The 14870-nt window shown below is 47.7% G+C and overlaps 2 protein-coding genes across 4 annotated transcripts in view; both read right to left on the reverse strand.

The window, feature by feature from the left end:
* Nucleotides 1-14870, reverse strand: part of HNRNPUL1 (heterogeneous nuclear ribonucleoprotein U like 1) — a 34657-nt gene that overhangs the window by 18097 nt on the left and 1690 nt on the right. The window contains exons 2-7 of one of the 2 annotated variants that reach the window (XM_042970762.1): nucleotides 12479-12601; nucleotides 9709-9865; nucleotides 7872-7945; nucleotides 6248-6387; nucleotides 4279-4378; nucleotides 2257-2369 (exon numbers count right to left, since the gene is read on the reverse strand). In XM_042970762.1, coding sequence (XP_042826696.1) covers nucleotides 2257-2369; nucleotides 4279-4378; nucleotides 6248-6387; nucleotides 7872-7945; nucleotides 9709-9865; nucleotides 12479-12601 — 707 coding nt within the window. The remainder of the gene's footprint in view (nucleotides 1-2256; nucleotides 2370-4278; nucleotides 4379-6247; nucleotides 6388-7871; nucleotides 7946-9708; nucleotides 9866-12478; nucleotides 12602-14870) is intronic. The other variant, XM_042970763.1, reaches the window with a different exon arrangement.
* Nucleotides 12479-14870, reverse strand: part of AXL (AXL receptor tyrosine kinase) — a 34488-nt gene continuing 32096 nt past the window's right edge. For both annotated transcript variants that reach the window (XM_042970761.1, XM_042970760.1), the window contains one exon: nucleotides 12479-12601. The gene's annotated coding sequence lies outside the window, so the exon portion shown is untranslated. The remainder of the gene's footprint in view (nucleotides 12602-14870) is intronic.

The raw sequence follows: 14870 nt of genomic DNA on the forward strand, positions 1-14870 counted from the left end.
ATCCACACAATGAAAAAACACCCTGCTGAAACCCCTTTCACCACATGTGAAAAAACAAAGTCTTCTAGGTAGTGATACGAAAAAAGTTCTAAGATAAATAAGCAAAAACCAATGCAGGATGACATGTATGATATACCACCTTTTGTGTAAAAGAAGAAATACGACAATCATCTTTCTTGTATTAGGTACCTGCAGGTTCCTGTACAGGGAGGGTAAACGTGAACGAACAACGGGCAGAGAGGGAAGGTCTGAAGACAACTTTACACGCAAATCTTTTGATATATATCTCTTAATATCTTTGGGAACCACAGGAATTCATTAACTATTCAAAAATGTTTTCAGAGGCACCCGGGTGGCTCAGTCGGTTAAGCATCTGACTCTTGGTTTTGGCTCAGGTCATGATCTCACAGTTCATGGGTTCGAGGCCCATATCAGGCTCTGTGCTGCTGGGGTGGGGCCAGCTTGGGATTCTTTCTCTCCCTCTCTGTCTGCCCCTCCCCCACTCACTCTCTCTCCCTCTCTCAAAATAAATAAATAATAAAAAACTTTTTAAAAAGTTTTTCATTGAGCCAGATCTATATTCTCTGTGTGGAGGGGAAAAGAGAGCCAAGATTTACTGTTAAATGGGGGGAAAAAAGCAAGGTTTAAAGTAGTTTGTAGCATTTAAACATGGTTAATTTTTGTTTAAGAAAACATGGTTTTTTTTTATTAAAAAGAGAATGAAGTCACAAAAGATAGAAGACTGGGAAACTGTTTCAAACTTAAAAGGCCTAACAAGAGAATACAATCCATGATCCTGGACTGGATCCTGGACCAGGAACAAAATTGCTGTAAAGGATATCGTTGGGACAACAGACGAAATTTAAGTGTGGACTGTGGAGTAGATAATGGCATTACATCAGCATTAAATTTGACAACTGTACTGTGGTGGATACAGCAGCTTTATTCTTAGGAAATGCACGCTGAAGAGTTAAGGACTAAAGACATAATGCTGGCACCCCACTTTCAAAGGGGTCAGATGCAAATCATACACACATACATGTATATTTGAAAACTGGTCAAAGTAAATCGGCAAATGTTAGAATCTGGGCAAGGCTGAGCTTTCTTACGGCTTTTCTTTAAGTCAGAAATTTCTCTTAAAGTGACACTGAAGGAAAAAAGAAAGAGTACATGTGTACACACGAGAGGGAGGAAGGGAGAACAGACTAAGAGGAAGTGCCCAGGGGGCCACCCCAGCTGGTGCCTCACCTGACACACTTTACCACATCTAGAACTCCTACTGGAACACTGTTGAGTGGTATTTACTGAGCACTTACTATGCTCCAAGCATCATTAGGAGTGCTGCTAACAGGTTGGCTTAATGAGCCCACACAGAGTTCTGAGGTAGGTGTGAAGTTCCTTATGGAGAGCACAGCTGCCATGCAGGGAGGCCGCTGCCCGGGGCTGTGAGCAGGCGAGCAGGAGCTGGGTCTAGGGAGTCTGGCCTGAGCCGGCAGCACCATCGAGGGTCAGTCACTGTTGTCAGCGGACAGCAGTGTTGGAGAGCAGTGCAGCCAGCCTATCTCTTGTTTTATTTTGCATGCACCCCTGCCCTTCTAGAAGACTGCACTGTAGGAAGCCGGTTCAACCAGCATGAGGTGAAAGGAGAGGTTCTGGGATGAGATGATGCCACAGTGGGGCAAGAGCCAATAGCAAAGGCTACTGAGCAGCAGAGCAAGACAAGAAATCCCTGGGTTTGTTTAGAAAACGTCCCTCTGAGGGGCTCCTGGGTGGCTCAGTCGGTTTAGCATCCAACTTTGGCTCAGGTCACGGTCCATCAGTTTGAGCTCGAGACAGGCTCTGTGCTGACAGCTCAGAGCCTGGAGCCTGTTTCTGATTCTGTGTCTCCCTCTCTCTCTCTCCCTCTCCCCCACTCACACTCTCTCTCAAAAATAAACAAACATTGAAAAAATTTTTAGAAAATGTCCCTCTGGTATCTGGGATTGGAGGAAGGCTGTGCACACCTGATGTCCCCAAACCTCTCCAGGGTGCCATCTGACAGCTTCGCGCGAAAGACCAGAGGGGGCGGAATGGCAGAATTTTGCACAAAATGACAGTCAACGTTCCAGTCTGGTAAAGAAAGACAAAGAGCCATAGCAAAAGAGGCTGGACATGAGGCAGACAATCACCAGAGGTATTCTGGGAACGATGTCTGCAAGTCCAGCTGACAGGACCAACGTTTGGTTCTGCCAACCCCCACGGGCTGCCAGCACTCACCACAAAGCAGCCAATCACATCATTCTCTGCAAACTTGTCTCCATAGTTCTCGAACCGGCTGTTGGTGGACTTCTTCCCAGTGCCTCCGTAGCCATAGGAGAACGGCTCTTCGCCTGACGGAAGAAACAGGCAAAGGCAGATTAAACCTGCCATGGTCACTACGTCTGCCACAAACTTCTAAAGAAAAAAGAGTCAGTTTCATTACTAGTTTCGCTGAACAGTTGCTTTTGTGGGGAAAAGTGAGGAAGGTTCTGCTGAAAGGAAGGCCCTCATCATGCAGAACTCTGAGGGCCTGGAGGGTTGAGGGGTGGAGTCTGGGAGTGGGAGCTGAACTGAACTGCACAAAGAGAAGGAGAATCTGAAAAGAGGGAGGAGGGAGAGAGGGCGAAGGCAGGCTGTACACAGAGAAGTGACCTTCCAAGTGGCACTCAACATTCAGTCAAGTATTACTAATGGCATCAATTTTTGGTGTCAGCGCGTCTGGGGCAGAAATCAGGAAAGGGGCTGGGTTTTGCTTCTGGAGACTGTGAGGTCTAACCGTTAGGAAAGGTGCTGGATCTCCTCAGGCCACAGAACCAGGGGCTGAAGCAGTGTGAGATTCCAAGGGCCCTGCCTGACACCTGGGTTGTACAGAGACCCTTGGCCAGGAAACCAAGGAACATTCTACCAGAAAAGAAGGTGCCAACAGACGTGAATTCTGGGCCCAGCTCTTCTGTACACCAGCTGTTGGCCTTGGACAACTGACCATTATGGGCTCTGGATCTTTACCTGTACCACCTACCCACCACTGACATCCAAAAACAGAGACAAAGATAAAATAGGAGCCTGAAATAAAGGGTGTGAACATCTATCAAAATGAAACTGTCCACTCCTTTTGACCTAGCATTTCTACTAGAAGGATCAGGCTTACGTGAACAATCAGATCATACACGTGGACAACTCAAGAGTTTACCAGCAAAAAATTGCAATCAACTTAACAGATCTACACATCACTTAAGGAAAATTACGCAGTGGTCAGAAAGCTGTACTTATTTAAGGGGCGGTCGGGGTCAGTCGGTCAAGCGTCCAACTCTTGATTTTGGCTCAGGTCATGATCTCATGGTTCATGAGTTTGAGCTCCGCGTCAGGGTCTGTGCCAACAGCGGGGAGCCTACTTGGGATTCTCTCACCCTCTCTCTCTGCACCTGTCCTGCTCGTTCATGCATGCATTCGTGCATTCTCTCTCAAAATAAATAAACATTGTTAAAAAAAAAAAAAAAAGTTATACCTATCTATAAAAACATGCCCAGCATACACTAAGTAGGAAAAAGAAATCAGGCCACAAAACGGTATGCATAGTGTGACCCAGTTTGAGATATACAAAGAACAAAAGAATTATCCAGAAGACTGTAGATAAAAATGTTAATGTTGGCTGTTATCTCACAAGTTTAGGAGGATTTTCATTTTCCCCAACTTGTGTGGCCTGAATTGTTACAAAGAGCACACATTATTTTCATAATCAGAAGGTTTATATGACCAAAGCAGAAAATCTCAGCATTGGTCATGGAAATCACTCACTTGGGGCCACAATGTCACTGAGGCCTGGAGGCCTGTGAAAATTCAAAACCTCTCAATGAGCGGCCCCTGCCTCTCTGCCAACCAGCCCCAATGCTCTCTGCTTCCCTTTTTACTCTGGGTCTGGCTCTGGACAGAAAACCCCAGACAGAACTTAACAGGGTTTGAGGAACTTATTTTCAGCATGGTTTGAAGACAGAAGACAACTGATCTTTTAAGAAAAGGATCAGCTCTCTAAGGAGAACTTTGGACCATCTCCTAAAAGATGAAGACTAAATTTTTCATAGGAAAGCTAATAGGATTATGGTCCTTCCAGCTGAATCCTGTATGCCTAAAGACTGTGTGCTCCAGCCTAGGCTAGTCGTGTTCTGAGTCCCACGCTGGGAAGAGAAGCTTAGGAAGTTTGAGAATCCAGGAATAGAGACACATTGCTGTACTCTCTGGACTGCTAGGCTGACGTCCCCTTACCCAGCTGGGTGCTGCAGGAGTCCAGGGACCAGCCAATACGGACAACGTGTGGGTCGGGCTCTGTGGAAGGAAGGTGCTTCACGGAGATTTCCTCATTGATCTGGGGACAAAGAATAAGAAGGCTCAGAACTGGTGCCCAGAGGCTTGCAGGTTACAAGGCAACACAAGAGGGAAGAAGCACACAGGCATTAAAAATCAGCAATGGCTTTTGTTGCTGGGGAAAAGGTGTTTAAGTGCTCTGAAAGGCCTATTGCGCTGAAAGGCTCAGGAAATTACAGAGCCACAGAGATAGGTATTTCAAAAGTACAGTTAATTTTAAATTTTAACATGCTACAGAGAAAACAGGGACTGTCATATTTAGTGTAGAAGGATAAACTGGCACAGTGTCTTTGGAGGGCAATTTAGCAACCTCTATCAAAACTGTAAATGCAGGGGCGCCTGGGTGGCTCAGTCGGTTGAATATCCAACTCTGGATTCCAGCTCAAGTCATGATCTCACATTTCGTGGGATCGAGCTCCACATTAGGTTCTGTGCTGTCAGAGCAGGGCTGTTTGGGATTCTCTGTCTCCCTTTCCCTGATCCTCCCCACGCTCTCTCTCTCAAAAATAAACTTAAAAAAAAAAGGGGAGTGGGTGGGTGGGGATGCTGCAAATGCATCTACTCTGTAACGCAGCAATTCAACTTCCAGTTAACCCTACAGATGCAATCAGAGGTGTTATCTGTGAACACACGACACACACAGAAGAATATTCAGTGACACTGTTTATGTTAAAAACTCCAAAAACCCACCAACAAGACACTGGCCATGTTATGGCACATCCATGTCACAGAACAGATGAAGCGGTCAGAAAGAGTGAAGTAGGGTTGACGTACTGCTATGGAATATGCTGTCCAAAACACAGTATTAAGTAAGAAGCAGAAAGAATAAAAGGTGCCTTCTGATGTAACCTTAGAGGTTAGACTGCCTAACAACCGTATCTATGTTAGTCGGTGGTTTCTGTGAAGTTAACCTATTTTCTTGACTTTCGGATGCACATTTTTCCATCTTGCTGTTCCAAAATCCAGACAGATCTTACAACTGATATGGGAAGCAAGCACTCTGTCAGTTTAATCGGCAGCGTTTCTCTATGAGCAGCACATGAAACAGTACGCAACTCACAATCAACAGACTTAATCAGAAACGAGAACACTGGCAGCTTGCCCTGTTAAAAAACGGGGATAACTACCTATTTCAGGACGGTATGGTGAGGATTAATGGAGATACCCGTGCAAGGCACTTGGCATGTATCTAGCTTGTGCAAACGGTTCTGTAGATACTAGCGGTCAGTTAAGTTTGGCTACCCAAAGGACACGCAAGAAATCACTAACATGTAAGTTACCTCTGGAGGGTAGGATGGGCACCAGGGGGATCGGAGCCTAACTTCTGCTTTTTTTACCCTACACTCTCCTGTGCCATCTCAATTTCCATTGACCACGACTGTGTGCTTTTTTCATAAACAGAACCTGACCTGGACTATGGAGAGATGATGGTAGAGGATGGCCTGGTAGGTCCTGGTAGAGGATCAGCCCTGGTGGCAGGACCGAGCTTTGCCCAGCTCTCCTTCTACCCTAACTGGCAGGGTCCATGTCCACATTTTCTAGCTCATTTTTCTTCCAAACTACTCCTTTTCCCAATTCTACAAACGTGTCATACCTAGTGAGGTTGGCTATATAATACCTGGGTCAAATCTCACCAAGGAAAAATCAGCTCAACAAAGCAATGTACAATTGGCTTGCTTTTCCGATGCGGTGTTTAGCGATGACATACTTCTCCTGAGTCCATCGTGCTTTTTTTTTTGCTTGGATACACAATTAAATCTCAATTAAATCTCTTTTGCCATCGTGGCTCTGACCGAAGTGGCTGATGACAGGCTAATTCCAAAGGATGGACCTGGTTTCTGTCCCTGACCCTTCTGTTGCTCCCACTCACCTTCATCTCAAAGCACACACGGCCCCTTCTGACTCCATAGCTGGCACGGGCTCCTGACCACAGGTAGGCAAAGCCTTCAATCGTGAGAGGGTAGCCACTACTCCGGTCTCGGGCCACCTTGAAGTGGAGGTCACAGTTATCTGTAGAGGAAAAAGCCAGGAGTTGGCTGGTGTTTTAAAGGTTCCCAAAAGAGGCACAGGCAAAGATAAGTTCCCTGAGAGTGTTAACCAGAGTACACAAGCCGACGCATCATGAGGGTAGGTGCACGAGAAACCAGCTGCACTGCCTAACCATTCTCCTGTTTGGGAGCAAGACTCCAGACTATGCAAATGGGCCTCTGCACAGGATCAGCGCAGCCATTATGCACAGGAATTGGGTTCTTCACCTCGCTGGGTTCCAAGGATGGCCGTCAGGGGAACCCCCCCAAATTGTACACAAACGCACTTTACAGGGATGTACATTTGCTAGGGAGAGGATCCATATCCTCATCATGTTCAAGGGATTTAGCATTTTTAAAAAGGTGAATCCCACAGCCACTCACTTTAACCATTTCCGTGTGCTAGCTCAGTTTGGGAGTCAGACTCCTGCTGCCAACAGCTGCACAAACATCTGACCCGGCTCCTCACTTGCCACCCAGGCACTGCTGTGCAGGTGCACCACAGGCTCCCACCTCCTCTTCGGGCCTTGGACTCTCCTGCTGTAGCTCTGACTCTTCCCACTCTTCAAGGAGCTGGTCAGGCCGCTAAGAAAGTCTTTCCTGACCACCCTATCCAGCAGGCTGGCTCTTTTCCCTCAAGGCTGAGAGTCATAGCCTGTACATTCCCCATCTGATCAGTTGCTGCTTCACTGATCACTGCCACCCAATATTAAAAAAAAAAAAGTTTAGCTTTACTCTAGGTACACGGTCTTTGAGATCCTGTGATAGACAGGACTGTGTACAAGATATCTTTCTCTCTTCCAAAATATATAGGCGCTGCTCTAGAAGCACAAGCTGAGTAGAGAAATACGTGACTTGCTGTGCAGTTTCTGCTCTGCTGAAAAGTACAGTGTTCTCAGACCTGATCGACTTCTTCCTAAAGTCAGATTTGCAGGTTCTACCACTGAGATCCAGTCTGAGGAGGGGCAGGACCTTTATCACCATCACCCCTCGGATTCAGATGCAGTCTAGGGGAAGCCACTTATCCAGCAGAAAGAAACTGGAGGACGGACAGCGAGGCGGGCCAGGTTAAGCCTCAGAGGACAAGGTGGCATTGGTTTCATCAGGAACGTGAGCAGCTGATGGAAACTGGGGAACTGGTTGTCAAAGAGTTAAGTTTCCCCAGGTGCACTCAGGTTCCCTTCCTGATTAGACGACAAGCCCCTGGGCGTTCAGGGTTTTCCAGATTGCCCCTGCACCCATTCTGATGAGTGTCAGTGAAAATCCTCTGAGGTATTAGGGCAGCATTATGCCTCCCTGAAGAGAAGATCAGAGAAACAGAATGATCCTGCCCAGGATCCCAGCTAGAGCTGAGAGGAGGTCTTCGGTCTCTGAAACAGCAACCTCACTCGAGAGCCCGGTTTCTCATATCCGACTTTCCCAATACTGACTGGAGGGTAGAATCAGATGGGCACCCCAAGGACTCACATGTGTCGATGGCAACAAGGGTGTCATCAAAGTCATCTTCATCCTCTTCAGCAGGAGGCTGAGGAGAGCGGCCCCTGTGTCAGAAAAAGGGGTTAAGTCACATGAGAACAGCTGGATGAGCACGGAGGAAGGGAAATGAAGGTTCTGTTGGAATTGACAAGTGGCCTCCAGACTGCTTCCTGGATTTTGATTTCTTCTCACGGAGGTTAGCAAAACAACTCTGCAACCCTACATCCTTGCAACGACAGCAAGGACTGTTAACTCCTAGGGTGAGGATGGAGACTAGAGAGGGCACACTCTCTCCAGAGGGCCAGCCTGTTCAAAGACAACTCCTCTCTCACACCCCGAGATTCTGACCCATGCCCTGTGCATGTTGGGAGCTGCCTCCATGATGGACTCTTAGCGATGGGCAGCACAGTAGCCCAGAAGGGGCTGGGCCGGGGAGGGGTAATGTGCAAAGGCTCAGATAAAACCCAGTAATCACAATCTGCCCACATCTTCCTAAGACTCCACATCTGCAAGTATTTGAAATGACCCATTTTTTCAGTCTCTTTCCGTCAAGCGTCCTAAATTATGAATAAGACTCATCTCCTACCAAATCACTAAAAAGGGACTAATGTTAAAATACTGCTGGCTTCCAACTTACAGGAATAAAGGAAAGGCACAGAAGGATGGGATCTAATGCCCAGGGTCCTGTCTGGAACAGTCTGGACCTTGTCGACCATGTGCCCAGATCAGGTACCCCTGGCCCATCTGGGAGGCTTCCCTCTGGTGGAATGCCCTTCTGGCCCTGCCAGTCTAGGGCTAAGGCAGAGCCCTGTACAAAGAAGGACCTCATCACACAGTAAGTTCATCCGAGAAAGCTTTCCCTGCCAGCCTCGAATCAGAGCAGGTATTTTTCCTCTGTTCCCCACAGGCAAGTACCCTAGGGCTCTGCTCAGTAGGAGGCATTGGGAGAAACTTGTAGGAGGTAGTTTCACATCCTACCTTTGGTTGAAGCCAAGAGACCCAGACCCTGTCTTAGAGGGTCACAAGGCAGCGAGGGGATAGAATCCACCAGGTGGGAAATAAAATGTGTCAGATGACCAGTCCAGACAAGTAGAGAAGTAATGGTCATTCCTAGTTTGTGTGACCAGAAAAGTCTTCATGCAAAAACTGAAGGGAGGGTGGGAGTGGGGGTGGGGGAACTGGGGCTGGGGCAAAGGGATAGGAAGGGCTTGTCAGGAAAGGAAAATAACCAGGGCAGAGAGGACACTCCCTCCTCTGACCTCCTGACACACACCGTGACTACTGGTCTCACTAGGTTGTGGCTTACTCATGTGTCTGTCTCAGGCCCTATATTGGGATCAAAAGAAGGCAAAACCCACTGTCCAAACAAATCATCTCTGTGTCCCCCGTGTCCAGCCCAAGGGTAGGTATCTTGTGAAAGCAGCGGGAGTGTGACAATAGATAAATGAGTAGATAGATGGAAGGATGTGTTTGGGAAAAGGGTCAGGAAATAAATCTTTTCATCAAGGGATACTGAGCAGCCATTAAGAATAGGACACTGTGCAGGATGACGGGGCAGTGAGGCAAAGGACTGAAAAGGCAGGCTGGCATCTCACACGTGAAAGGCCAAGTATTTGGACTTTACCCTGTAGGTAATGAGAAGGGAGGAGCTGAGGAAGGAGCAAAAGTTTAGTAAAGCTGAATCTGGCAGTGAGTGCAGGGAGAACTGAGCAAACGTGTGAGGGCAGGTTGCTCTGCCCCCTTGGTTAATACAAAGGTCCCAGTGGGCACCAGGCTACAGACACAGAGACCTACTGGAAGAAGGGGGACTATCGCCTCACACACCCACCTCCTATCCTCTCGGTGCTCGAAGTACCCCCGTCCCCGGTTTTCTTCATAAGGCCTCTTGCGACTCTGGAATTGTTGTCTATCTGGTTTGAGTTGAGATGCTTCGGGTGGGAGGAAGCTGGTGGGTGCTTCTTGCTTCATCTCTGTCTTCATTTCTACTGTCAGGACAAAGCCAGGTGGTCAAGACACTTGGAAACTCCTTAGCTATCACTTTTCTGGTTCCTTTACCTCAGGATGTGTTGGCGGGATCCTGACTACACTCACGATGGGCTGGGCACAGGCAGCTTGCTGGGTTCAACGGAAACCTGCCCAGGGAACCAAGAAGGCTGCACTGGAGAACAGGACCAGGGCAGAGGGAAGTCGGGGATGGTCAACGAGGCACATCTGCACTGCCAGTTGATGGGATGACAGATGTCAGCCAGATAACTCTCAGGCTTCATGTGGGAGAGGGGACTTCAGCACTGAATAAAGACCAGCTCTCTTAATAAGGTCCACCCAAAAGTGAATAGCTGCCTTTGGCTACTTTGCCAAAGCCTCAGGAAAGTTGGCAGCTACCTTGGTCCGCAATGAGTGGGAGAGCGCTGGAGAGTTTCTAACATGGGGGCACCTGGGTGGCTCAGTCGGCTGAGCATTCGACTTTTAATTTCTGCTCAGGTCATGATCCCAGCATCGTGGGATCAAGCCCTGCATTGGGGTATACGCTGGGCATGGGGCCTGCTTAGGATTCTTTCTTTTCTTCTGCCCCTCTCCCTGGGTCATACTCTTTCTCTCTCTAGAAAAAATAAAGAAAATTTCTAAGATCCCTTTAAACTTTGAGATCCCATGATCCGACCTTCTCTAATTATTCCTCCCAGAGAATCTCTCTACCTCATTTCTTACAAAGCGTCGTCTGTCTGGAAAGGGAGGTGGGAAGGTTAATTCAACAGGACACTGTGGGCCCACAGCTAACTCCACTGGCTTCAGTCACTCTACCATAAAGCCCAGAATCATTCCAGAAGCGAGGGTCTGAACTTAAGCTGGCCTATAGGTGTGATGGCCTTATTAAGTCACACCACAAATAGAAATCCTGACTTTCTATTTGTGGTGTGACTTAATAATCCAAGCACCTAACAGAGAGCAAACTGTGGAAACCAGCGTCTATGCTGACACTGTGGATCACTCACATCTCCTCGTTTCAGCACTCAAGCCAAGACCACCTCGGATCCTTAGCCGTGGCATAGAGAGAAGGCTCCTGGGCACCCAGGGCAGGGACTGTGCTCCCCCATCTGGAGAGCCTCCATGCTTCCCAGCAGAGCCGAGCTTGCAAGAGGCCCTGATAAATGTCTGTTGTGGGGGTCCCTAGATGGCTCAGGTCATGATCTTGCAGTTCATGAGTTCAAGCCCCTCATCGGGCTCTACACTGACAGTGTGGAGCCTGCTTGGGATTCTCTGTCTCTCCCTCTTCTCTGCCCCTCCCCCTCTTGCAATCTTGATCTCTCTCTCAAAAATACATAAACAAACATAAAAAAAAAAAAGTCTGTTGGTAACAGCACAGAAATGACTCTCCTTGGGCCAAATGATCCCACAAGTCTCACAGAGCCTGACACAAATCTGCAGTTTAACCTACATTAAAAGTAAAGTCCTGAGCCACCCACAAGAAATGTCTGGGGATTTCACTTTGTGGATGAACCAGAATGGAATTAGATAGAATCAACTACACAGAATCAACTTCACTAAGTACAGACACTAGGGCTATAACACAGTGACAGGAACACAAGACTGGGAGGCAGTTCTGGCTCCATCATTACTCAACAGTGGGACCCTGCTTTCTAAATGGTAGGACACAACTGGTTGGGAATGCTGCTTATTAACCAACAGCAGTGGCCCAGGCACCAGTTTCCTGGGTGCTAACCCCAGCTCTGTCATCAGATAAGCCACCTCCTCAGTCTGTAAAATGGGAGCAGAGAGCTGGGTTGCATCTGTGTTTCCCAAACTGACATTGCAAGAAACTTTGTTCGGCAAAGACATATTTATTCACATATTTGGGAAACCCTGGGTTTAAACAATGTGACACAGGTTTTTTTTCAGTCCAGGCCTTCTCAGAGCCTTTAATGCTCCCAGAGGTGGTATAGCACGTGCTGCATTTCCAGGTATGTTTTAGCCAAGGAACCCTTCCCCGGGAAGTCCCTAATGACATCTTCTGGAACAATATTCTTCAGAATGCAGAAACTACTAAATACTAAACTAGCTTTAGAAAGTCCTTATTAGATGGGGCACCTGGGTGGCTCAGTCGGTTAAGCATCCAACTTTGGCTCAGGTCATGATCTCATGGTTGGTGAGTTTGAGCCTTACATCTGCTCTCTGCTGTCAGCACAGAGCCCGCTTTGGATCCTCGGTCTCCCTCTTTCTCTGCCCCTCCCCCGCTCACGTTCTCTCACTCTCCCCCCCTCAGAAATGAATAAACATTAAAAAATAAAAATAAAAAGTCCTTGCTGGATTCTACATTCTAAGACCTTAAATAAGACTCAAGTACTGTCCTCTGAGTCTAAACTCTCCAGGGTGTTGATACTAACATCTGAAAACAGATACCATGAAGACTCCCCTCTCTCAACACCCGGGAGCAGGATTAAGTTCTCTCCTTCAAAAGAACCTTTCCAGAGTGACAGACCCCAAATGGACCATCCAAGAGGAAGCTGCAAAATCTCTCTGGGAAGACGGCTCTAGGCAGAGGGTAAAGGCCACGTACAGATTCTAGCTCCTTTGAAAGAGATGTACAACGTGTACTTTCCCACCTGGGCGATAGGCCTGCTGCTGCTCCATTTCCAGAGGTCTCCTCTCGTAGCCAGACTCGTTCTCTTGCTTGATGACCTGGCTTTCATAGAATTGGTTTTGCCTGGTAATATTGTCCATGACATCTTAAAACAAGAAATGGCTAGTTAGAAAGGTGCTTCTTGGGACCAGAGGTGGGTTTTTGGTGCTACACAATGTCATTCTCAGTGGGGACAGTCTGCCAAAGGCTAAAAGGTGTGACAACCCCTTCAGATGGAACCTATCTGGGCAGTCAGCAGCCTCAACTGCCTAAGGACGTGCCCTCTTGTCCCTCAAATGATTGGCGATACATCTGTGACTGGGTTGTACAGAATCCCAACAAACAAAACCAACTGAGGCAGAACCGCTCTGGTTAGAGTGAGAAGATGGGAGGGTCAGAGAAAGTACCCAGCTTGACCTCACTCCCTAAGTCCCCACTCAAAGGCTGTGACAACTCTATTGGCAGCTGGGACTCCACGCAGCACAGTTTAAAAACCACCAGTCTAGCTGTCTTATGACGTGGTATGATGTGTAGGGAGCTGGCTTCAGGGCACGACCTTAAAAACTACTCAGGGCGCAAATCAGCCCGCTGCCCAGCCCAACTCACTGCACAGCCAACCCTCTTCAAGAATCTCTTCCACCCCACCATAGCTGCAAAGATAAAAAGTAACCATCCCAATTGACAGGGAAATGGGGGGTGGCGGAGGAACAGTTAGGAAAACAGGAGTTATGATAATAGCGGCCTTTAGACTCATTAGGGAGAAGTCATGAAATATATGGAGCTAGGTGGGAAGGGTTTCAAGGAGGTGTCTCATGGAATCAGACTAAGAACAGAAGCTCATTCTTATTATAAGAATATTATTAACTATTTGTGGAATGCACACTACATACCAGACCCTGGGTATAGCTTAGAATAAGCTTGCCTCACTAAAGCCTTCAGTTTTGTGAATAGGACATACATTAAACAAATACTTAAACACAAAAAGCAAATTCTAATTGCATTCAGGTTTACCAAGAAGTACCAGGAGTTAAGACAGGAACCCAGAAAGTAACAGAGAAGCCATTCCTGGGGTTGTTACAACATGTGAAAGTTCAGAGGTGAGACTAGAACCAGAGTAGCAAACCCAAGAAGAACCTTGCAGCCAAACCCAGAGAGAAGTCTGGAAACCTAGGACGAGCAGCAAGCAGGTTCTCTACCCCAGTGGCAAGCTCTGCTAGGTGCCTCTAGGGCCCTACTGGTAGCTGTGCCAGGACCGGCAGAACCACAGGGAAGGAGAGACTATTCTGCCACTTGCTAACTGATTGGATCCTTTCTCAGAGGACAAATACATCTGGGCACAAACCAGGTGCAGCCCAAAGGGAGGAAAGTAACGGATCACGTGATCTGCCACAGCTCTGTTTACCAGAGCCTGAAGGAAGGGTTGAAGTGGGGCATGAAAGGGGCTCAGAGGATTTTGTTGTAGGGGTTACAGGAAAAAGGAAGAAATAGATTATCTCCTTAACTGGAACACAGGGAGTGCCTTTCAAACTATTCGGTTTCTTCTGGGCTCTAAGCACAGTACTCCTCTTTCTACAAATACTCACATCTCTCTTTTCAAATATCTCTCCTGCGCCCACAAAGGCAGCCTCACCCCGGATGATTCTGGGGTCCTTCTCCACCCTTAAAACATCCACCTCCTATTGACTCGCAAGCCCAGTGCTAAGCCTCCTACACATGTGACCTCATTCATAACAATCCTGGGGGGCATATTATTATCCCTGTTGTGCACGCAAGAAAACCAGGGCTCACAGAGGTGAACTGACTTGCCCAAGTCATAGACACACCCTTGGAACAAAGTCTGTCCAGAGTCTAGCAGTCCCTCTTCTGAGACACCTCTGGCCACTGGCCCTTCCTCCTAGGCATTCCTGCAGCATCTCTCCTGCCCTAGACATACACTCCTCCTTCCCTCACAGGTCTCTGCAAAGGAAGTATTCTTCCTGGCATGTGGGTCCCGGACAATCCCTAGGCTGCTCTCACTGCTAATTTATACTCAGGTCGCCCCCCTCCAGGACATCACATCTCTCACCAATAAGTCAGTAAGTACCCAATGCCAACCCAGTTTGTCTCTTCCCTCACCCTCTTGCTCTCCTCACTTGGCTAACCTCATGGCACCCTCTTTTCAGAGAAATACCACAAATGCTGTATGCCGGAGTCCTTTCTACTTACTCCTTAACTTCTCCAATCACCACTCCCTTGTCCTGCTAGAAAACCACGTTTTTCTAACTCCACATTTCCTACCTTCCATACTAGGGTCTTCTCTCTTGACAATCGCAGATCTACCCTGCCCCTCTTGTTCTGAGCCATACCTTCTGGCTCATGCAGTGGTTCCTTACTAC

Source organism: Panthera tigris, chromosome E2 (genome assembly GCF_018350195.1).
Source record: "Panthera tigris isolate Pti1 chromosome E2, P.tigris_Pti1_mat1.1, whole genome shotgun sequence".
Lineage (NCBI taxonomy): Eukaryota > Metazoa > Chordata > Mammalia > Carnivora > Felidae > Panthera > Panthera tigris.